Here is a 9,447-nt window from a genome sequence, read left to right as displayed (position 1 = left end):
GAAGGCATCTATCTCCGGACCAGATCTGACAGAAAGCTCTTCAACCTCTCCAGACTGAGAGCAAAGTCCAAAGTCCAGCTGAAGTGTCTGCGTGACTTCCTCTTTGCCGACGATGCAGCTGTCACTGCCCACTCTGCCAAAGATCTCCAGCAGCTCATGGATCGTTTTAGCCTGCCAAGATTTTGGACTGATGATCAGCTTAAAGAAAACACAGGTCATGGTTCAGGATGTGGACTCACCTCCCAGCATTACAATCTCTGCGCATGAACTGGAGGTTGTCCATGACTTTGTGTACCTTGGCTCAACGATCTCCGACACTCTTTCTCTCGATACCGAGCTAAACAAACGCATCGGTAAAGCAGCTACCACGTTTTCCAGACTCACAAAGAGAGTCTGGTCCAACAAGAAGCTGACGGAACATACCAAGATCCAGGTCTACAGAGCTTGTGTCCTGAGTACACTTCTGTACTGCAGCGAGTCATGGACTCTCCACTCACAACAGGAGAGGAAACTGAACGCTTTCCACATGCGCTGCCTCCGATGCATTCTCGGCATCACCTGGCAGGACAAAGTTCCTAACAACACAGTCCTGGAACGTGCTGGAATCCCTAGCATGTATGCACTGCTGAAACAGAGATGCCTGCGTTGGCTCGGTCATGTCGTGAGAATGGATGATGGCCGGATCCCAAAAGATCTCCTCTATGGAGAACTCGTGCAAGGAAAGCGCCCTACAGGTAGACCACAGCTGCGATACAAGGACATCTGCAAGAGGGATCTGAAGGCACATCTGCAAGAGGGATTTGAAGGCCTTAGGAGTGGACCTCAACAAGTGGGAAACCCTGGCCTCTGAGCGGCCTGCTTGGAGGCAGGCTGTGCAGCATGGCCTTTCCCAGTTTGAAGAGACACTTGGCCAACAGACTGAAGCAAAGAGGCAAAGAAGGAAGGCCCATAGCCAGGGAGACAGACCAGGGACAGACTGCACTTGCTCCCGGTGTGGAAGGGATTGTCACTCCCGGATTGGCCTTTTCAGCCACACTAGACGCTGTGCCAGAACCACCTTTCAGAGCGCGATACCATAGTCTTTCGAGACTGAAGGTTGCCAATATAATAATTTCCTATGCTTGCAAAAATTCAAAAGTTAGTGGCCATATCCCTTGGCCCATTTAGGCACTGTCACTGGCAATCTGATGTATGATGTATTTTAGTCCTTGCTGACTATAGATTTTACTGAATTCCATTCCATTACCTGGGAGTAAGTCCAACTGAAATCAATAAGGCTTATTTCTGAATGTATATACCTAGAACTGTTCTGTGGATATACACAGTGGAGTACCAGCAAGACATCACTGTACACAATCCTATGCATCTGTTTGTGTGCATTTCTGTTAGTGTACAGAATGTGTGATGGTGTTAGGCGTGCAGGAATTCTGTTTTACTCCATCGGATTAGGCTGGTTGGGCCATTGGCAACTAAAAGGCACTGGGTGTTCCTTCCAAGGACAGCAGATGTCACTAAAGAGCCTCAGAATCTCCCAGGCAAGGAAGGTTTGCTGCAGAGCAGCCAGTTTCAGAGTGCAATGCAATATTTGCATTTTTATAGAAATTGTTTTGTTTTAAACAGAAAGAAAAAAAAAACATATTTTAAAATTAAGGGTATGTTAGAATTGTGGTCTTGATACCTCATGTAGCCTTGGATCCCTTCAGTGAGAAAGCCAGGTAAGGATACTGTAAGTAAATAAAAAAAATAAACGTGATCAATCAGGGCTTTTTGCACCTGTTCCCTCCAGGCCATGGATGACTCTCACAAACAGAAACAGAACACTGGGTGATATGAACTTTTGCCCCAATAAAATGCCCATGAAGATTTGTCAGTGTTGCTTGTCCCCAGTGTCTGATTTGAGAGTTGCCTTTCTGTGGAGCAGAAAGACAATGAAGGGACCAATCCTCAGCTTCCCAGTGCTGGTGGTGTAATTCACAGGCCCATACAACCTATAACAGCTAGACACAAACAGCCTCCTGGGAGGAGACTTGGAGCCCAAGCCTATGCATGTCTACTCAGTTGTACGTCCCATATTCAATGGCACTTACTCTCAGGTAACTTGGATAGGATTGCAGCCTGACTGGTGTCTCAGCTATGAAGAGCTCCCCAGCAGTATTGGCCTTAACTATAGGGACCCAGTAAAAGCTATAAGGCTTAAGCTATATAAGCTATAAGGCTTAACCCAAACAGTAGAGTGGCCAAGCAGCAAGACTGAATTTAGAATGGCAACAATGCCAGAAACTCACAACAAATACAAGCTTATTTATTAAGAAATAAACTGTTACAGCTCTCTCTAAGACAAAAGAAAGACCCGGATGGCAGTAAGAAGGAGGGATTGATCTAGGACTTTTAGCTAAGACAGCCAACAGGAACGTCCTGGTTCAGAGGCTGGAGGGCAAATAGTGTCCTCCTTCCCACAAGGCAAACCCACAAGCAGGGACAAGAAAGCAGTCGCCCTCCCCTGCTTTGGCCTGGTCCAGAGTGGCTCTTCCTGCATTGGTCAGACTAGATGACTTTTGGTCTGACCTTCCAGCACTGGGAGATTCTGTGGCTCTCCTTCCCAGTTTGCTTACTCCTGAATTGCTCTGTCCTTTCCTGCTGCAACGTCATTCCAAGGGGCTTGGGAGCAGCTGCTGGGGCTGGCTCTGGCCCCCCTCTTTTTGCCATGGAATTATCCTCCAATATGGGCAGCCCACATGCTGTTATGTGACTCCCTTCAACACTGAGGTGTCTTATTTTATCTGTGCTTGTTTTTAGCATTTATTTTCTTGTTTGTGCAGCCTGCGCCTCCCCTTCCTTGAGTCAGACTGACAAGGGCACCACCAGAATAGGAAGGCAGCAGAAGGCAGGGGCCTATTTTTAATGGGAGTGAGACAAAAATGTTAATTACCTTCACATTTCAGCTCCCTGGTGCTGATCCTTCTAAAGCGGCAAGGGATGGGGGAACAAGTCTGGCAGCTGAAGGAGGCAAAATGGCTTCATCCGTGCACAGTCAGCATGGGCTGTGGTCCTGGGGTTGCACAGGAGCACTGCTGCACCTCTCAGTTCTCTCCAGCAAGAGGCCAGACCACTGCTGTTCCTCTACTTTCATCAGAGACATGGACAGGATATGGAAGTCTATGAAATGCTGCTTGCTGAGTGGAAAGTCAAGAGATGTGGTTGTCCCTCTCTCACATTAATCATTTAGACCTTCCAGTGAAATGGATTGGCAATAGCCTTCAGGGCAGACAAATTGACACAGTGTGGAATTCACTGATAGAACCTGCTGCCTCAAGGTGCAATGATGCTCTCTTGCTTGGATAGCTTTCAATATCAAGGACTGAATTAGAGAAACTCCTGGTGGAGGTGGGAGCTTTCTACTGTCTGCGACTGTGAGTCAGTTTCAAAAGCAGGCCGGGTGGTGCTGGACTGAAGTGCACAAAACTGAACATGGTAGAGGAAGTGGCACTTGAGCCTGGGGCATCCAATGAAACGGACCTGCAAGGGATTCAGATTAACAGCCAAACCAAAACCCTTCTTCACAAGGTGTATCCTGACGATGGAATTTGCTGCCACAAGATGTGCTGATGGGACCCGGCTGAGGGGCCTGTAAACCAAATGGGGCAGGGGGGAGAGGTGATCAGACACTTGCTGGACACCAGTCCATGGCTAGAGGGTTGAGTTCAGCCTGACTTGGGGGTCACAAACTGTGCACCCAGCTACAAGCCCTCAGAGCTGAGACAAAGGCATGGGGGGGGGATGTGATTGAGACACCAGTGGCGTAACTGACGGTGGGCAAGCAGCCCCTCCCTTCAGAGCCATTCCCGGTGGGGGGAGCAAAACGGAGCCGTAGACTGCTAGACTGGGTGCTCCGCCCCCTCCAGCTATGCCACCGTGAGACATACAAAATTATGCAGGGGGGGGTGGATAGAAGGATGTTTTTTTCCCTCTCACACAACACCAGAGCCAGGGGACATCCACTAAAATTCAGTGTCAGGGGAGTTAGGACAGATAAAAGAAACTATTTCTATACCCAGCATGGAATTAGTCTGTGGAACTCCTTGCCACAGGATGTGGGGGTGGCATCTGGCCTAGGGCACAATCCTATGCATGTCTACTCAGAAGCCCTATTGTGTTCAGTGGGACTTACTCCCAGGAAAGTGTGGGCGGGTTGCAGCCTTAGAAAGCTCGCAAGGGGCTTGGACAGAGCGATGGAGGCAAAGTGCACATGGCAGGGCGCAAGCGTGTCTAGAGGCTGTCTCAAGAGTGCCAGGTGCAGGGAGGGCACTGGGATGTGGGTCTCTCGCAGGGCTGCGCGCTGCCTCCCCTTCGAAAGCGCCGCCTCCTGGGAGGTGCCCAGCCCCACAACTCCCGCGTCTGGGAGGCTCTGCCCGGTCTCCGGCCGCTCGCGCGCCCGGGTGGCCCGACCCCAGCGCAGCCCGGCCGAGGCGGGGGCGGGCGGCGCTGCCAGGCGCGCTGTTCCGGCGCGGGGCGCGAGAGGGCGCCGCAGAGCCTCCCTGCGGGCGGCGCCGAGCATCCTCGCGGAGGACCAGCCTCTCGCCCGGCGCGTCTCGGCGCTGCATCCCGCAGATGCTCTCGGGCGGGCGGGCGGGCGCGCGTGGGCTCCGAAGACAGCCGGGCTCGGCCAAGCAGAGCGCTCGCCCGCCGGGCCCGGCACGCGCCCCCCGGCTCTGCCCTCGGCGCCGCGGAGGAGATCCGGGCAGGACCGAGCCCCGCGCGGGGGCCCCGTGGCTGCGGCCGGGCCGGGCGAGGAAGAGCAGCTCCTTGCTCGCGCGGCCCCCCCCCCGGCTGCCGGGCCGGATCCAGCGAGCGCCGGCGAGGAGGGGGAGGGCGGGAAGACCCCCGCCTTGGAGCCGGGCAGGGGCCTGGGGACGGGCCCTCGGAGCGGTGGAGGCGCAGCCCCCCAAGGAAGTGGCGTCCCCTCCCCGGAGAGAACGCGGCCACCCCCGCCGGCCCTCCGCAGGACACTGCGCGGGTGGCTGCCTCCCGCTTCTCCGCCAGCCGCGGGCACTGCAGCCTGCCTCTGAAGGGCAGCTCTCCCCAAGGCGCTGCAGGGCCCTCCGATGAGGGCTGGGCCGGGGCAGGGCTGCAGGGCCACCTGTGAGCAGCGGGCCAGGCCATGCTGCCACCACTGCGCCTCCCTCCCCTCGCAGCCGCCGCCAGCCTTCCGACTGCGCACCCGGCCTAGGGGGAGCTCTCGCACCGGTGGGTAGCCCCTCCGTGGCAGGCCCCTCTGCCCTCCCCTCCCGGCCAGCATGGGCACCGTGCTGTCCCTCTCCCCGGGCACCCGGAAGGCCAGCCTGTATGACGACGGCTCCTCCAGCTCCCTGGCCCACTACCCAGGCATCCCCAGCACCAAGGGCAGCGGGCAGAAGGCCGACAAGAGCCTCAAGAGACACTCCATTTTCATCCCGGCCTTGACCTGGAAGCGGCTGGTGGCCTCCACCAAGAGGAAAGGCTCGCGGGCAGGTGGGAAGGGCCCGTCCAACCACCACCACCACAACTACCACCACGCCAAGGATATCGCCCACCTCAACCATGAGAACGTCCAGAAGTCGCTGTCCTGCGCCAACCTCTCCAGCTACGACGGTGGCAGTGGTGGGCAGCCGCTGGCCCCCCTCAGCTCCAAGCGCATCTCCACCACCTCGGCCTCCTCCCTCAAGCCTGGGGGCACTGGGGGCCCCTCCTCGTCCCCGCGGAGGGTGGTTGTCCAGGCCTCGACAAGCGAGCTGCTGAAGTGCCTGGGCGAGTTTCTGTGCCGGCGCTGCTACCGCCTGAAGCACCTGTCGCCCACTGAGCCCATCCTGTGGCTGCGCAGCGTGGACCGCTCCCTGCTGCTGCAGGGCTGGCAGGACCAGGCCTTTGTCACGCCTGCCAACGTTGTCTTTGTCTACCTGCTGTGCCGCGAGATGGTCGACGGGGATGCGGTGGCCAGCGAGCACGACCTGCAGGCGGCCCTCCTCACCTGCCTGTACCTGTCCTACTCCTACATGGGCAACGAGATTTCCTACCCGTTGAAGCCCTTTCTGGTAGAGGCCTCCAAGGAGGTCTTCTGGAACCGGTGCCTTCGCATCATCAACGCCATGAGTGCCAAGATGCTCCGGATCAATGCCGACCCCCACTACTTCACTCAGGTCTTTGCCGACCTCAAAAACGAAGGCAGCAGTGGCCACGAGGACTTTGCCCCCCGGGCCCTGGACCGGTGACTGAGTCCCCCAGCAAGGCCTGCAGAACTGCTGGGCTCTGTGTGTTGTCCTGGCTTTAGCGGGCTCTGCTGATGAGCAAAGGCCTTTTGGTGTCTCTCTCAGAGGCCAACAGAGCAGGCAAGATCCTTGCAGAAATGGGCGGCCGTGTTCACAGCAGTGAGTTGGGCAGTAATGCTCAGAGTGGTGTTTGGTGGGGTGAACAGATGTTGAGAATTCCGCCCTTCTGTTTGGGGTTTTTTCTTCTTCAAGAAAGAGGGGAATTCCCAAAGGCTTTTGGACATCCATATTGATGTCTTCAAAGCCCGGCAGGGGGTTGAAGGGTTTCCCCATTCCTCAGTGCTGGTTTTCTTGTCTTGAGACTGCTGAAAATTATTTTGGTAAGAAGAAGAATCAGGAGAGGGAGAAATGCTAAGGATTGGGTTGGCTCTAAGAGGCAAAGGCCTGCAAACACAAGTCCACAGACCAGCACACCCAGCCCGGCCTCTGATCTGCCATGTCAGAGTGGAGATATAGTTCAGACTCTCAGAACTGTCTGGCATCTTTGTTTTTCCACGATCTGGCACTTTTCTGCAGACACTTTTCTGCAGTTCAGTGGTCCTGCTAACACTGCTGGGATGCCACCCCCCCCCCACCCTCAGCTGTGACAGGAGCACCACCTCCGGCTGTAGCTCAGGAGTGAGTTGTTCCTGTTCTGATGCCAATGAAATGCGAAGTGTGAATATGCAAAGGAATGGTGAGCTTGAATGGGACAGATCTTGGCTTGAATGGGACAGATCTTGGCTTAGTAGGTGGAGTTTGGCTTTCTGCAGAGGGAAATTGCGGACAGAGAAATCTCAGTAGACTTTTGATTTCCTTCAGAATCCTAGGTTGTTGCACTTGAAACGGAACCTCCGAATTCCCATCAAATTTTACTTGAGGCAAAATTCTGGTGGCCACTCAAGGTCTAAGCCATGTTGTGCAACAAGGACCAAACAAGCAAGGCACTAGTGTGTTTGTGGGTTTTTGTGTGAGTGAGGGCAGCAAAAAGGATTTTGTGGATGTGATTTGTTAGACTCGCGTCCTCCCAGGGGGGTCCATTTTGTGGAAAGGTTCCTTGGATATTTTCCATTCAGCCTCCTTAGATTCCTGTGTGGTGCCTCTGAAGAGGAGCATTTCAGACACCTTGTGCCTCTTTTTTGTCTGGTGTGTTTTTCATTGGCCTGCAAATCCCCAAATCTCACGCAGGGCAGTTTTGATTTCCAGCAGCTGATTGCAGGAAGCAGTTTTGGATGTCAGTTCTTCTTGAGATGAACCCATTTCAGCCAAAGGGAAATGTAAGAAGGATGAGATCAGACCCCACCGCTTTGAACCCACGAATAGCTAGAGGGATGACCATGACTCTATCCTGATAATTAACCAGATTCAGGAAAGAGAAGCGTAATGGTGGTGGATGAGCACCTGAGAGAACTTTAAGGATCTCTGCATGCATGGCAAGGTTACATGTGTGCTGCTCCCAAAGCACGACCCAAATTCTCTGTGCTGAACATCAGGGCCAGTTCATACCTTTGCGATTCTCTGTGCAATCCATTTGTGCAGGTGCAGGACGATGTGGGGAAAGGCTTTGCATGAACTGGGCAGACCATGCAGTGAGCTGGCAGTCCCCCGAATTCACTCCCCATCATCTGGACTGGTCCAATTGCACAGAAAATGATGCGGTCATGGCAGGAGGGCAGCTGCATTGTTAAGTACACCAAAGAAGCACTCTGGGGCTTCAGAAAAGCATCCTTCACCCCTGTGCAATGTTATGTGCAACTGTGGGGTTGCAATCAGTGCTGTGCTACTGGAGAGTTGTGCTCCAGCCACCCTTCCTGACATTGAAAAGGAACCTGGGTTGTGCTGAACAAATGTCTTGAGCAAGTTCTGCTCCTTGCAATCACATCTTTGATTTCCCTCTCCTTAAAACCTTCCCTCTCCTTAAAAATGGGACCAAATGTTATACATTTGGGGTCAAGGGTGGGCTATTTCTGCCTTTTGCAGGCATGTTAGTTTCCTCATCACAGAACTGGGGGTGGGATTTCATGTGGAATTCTAGGCTATACGTGCATACATGCACTGTTAATCTGTATCAGTTTGGGTGTCACTTCTTCCACCAAATAATCCTAGGAAATGTCATTTGGTAAGGATGCTCAGTATTCTCTGCTAAAAACCTCTTGTACCTCGCACTACACTGTGGTTCTCAGGAATCACGGAGGGGGGGGTGACTGTTAAACCAGTTAAAGACTGTAGTGCAGGCATGTTCTCTGAATGAATCTTGTGCAGTCCAAGGTATTTGACAGGCCACTGTTGATATGTGTTCTCCCGGACACCTTTGTGAAAGGCATGAGGTATGTAAAGAAGACTTTGAAGAAAGCCACAACAGGCACCTCCCATGTAGCTCTGTGGCAGAGTTAGCGACATGACCAGAAACACTTTTTGCCACAGAGGGAACTGACATGGTCAATGAGTCCTGACCTTTCAGTTTGCCATGGACAGCAGACAGACATGGGAGTGGCTAAACTGAGATTTCCCCCCTCATCCCACCACTGCGATCTCCCTTGCTCAGTCTCAGCTGCTCCCCAGTCTTGCTGTGACTGTTTTCTCCACTGTGTCTGCAGATATGGGGGGGGGGCACTTCCTTTAACCCCACAGAGGAGAAAGGGAGTTCAGTAGTGCCAAAGAGAGCCTGCATCTCCTTCCAGTAGCTTGTCCAAGCACATGGTGGTCCATTTGATGATATGAGTGCATTTTGGGGAAGCAGCGGCCACTGGAGGGTTCTTATCAAGAGTATTCTGGGATGCTGTTAGATGCCCCTGCAGTTCCCAGAGTACCTTGAGGAAAATTCCATAAAAACAGGTGAAACCACCCTAGAAGCCGGTGAAAAGCATTTTAAGTGTGTATAACAGTTGCAGTCCCAGGAGCCAGGAGAATGGGATTGCCAGCCGGCTTTTGAAGAGAAAAAAGGGAATTTGAACCTGTCCTCTCCAGCCCTTTTTAAAAATGTATACCAATTGAAGCCTAACTGGGTTATTTAGAGATGACTGGAGAAAAAGAAAACACCTTTAAAACAAACTTATTTCTTGTTAATTTCCATGGCAACTAGCAAAATTAGGATCTGAAGTTAAAGAGGGTTTCCCCTCCCCCCCCAGTTTGGAACCTATATAAGAGATGGTTTGCATTGACTCCT

General features: G+C 53.2%; 1 protein-coding gene across 1 annotated transcript; it reads left to right on the top strand.

Annotated features, from left to right (window-relative positions):
• Window positions 1-5,294: 5,294 nt before the first annotated feature.
• On the top strand, window positions 5,295-6,245 carry LOC136652171 (cyclin-dependent kinase 5 activator 1-like). Its single transcript, XM_066629088.1, has one exon. It carries the CDS (start codon window positions 5,295-5,297, stop codon window positions 6,243-6,245), a length of 951 nt encoding a protein of 316 aa, XP_066485185.1.
• Window positions 6,246-9,447: the final 3,202 nt, after the last annotated feature.

This window comes from Tiliqua scincoides, chromosome 5, assembly GCF_035046505.1.
Source record: "Tiliqua scincoides isolate rTilSci1 chromosome 5, rTilSci1.hap2, whole genome shotgun sequence".
Classification (NCBI taxonomy): Eukaryota; Metazoa; Chordata; class Lepidosauria; order Squamata; family Scincidae; genus Tiliqua; species Tiliqua scincoides.
The sequence above is the reverse complement of the archived record's forward strand: the minus strand, read 5'-3'. Positions and strand labels throughout refer to the sequence as shown.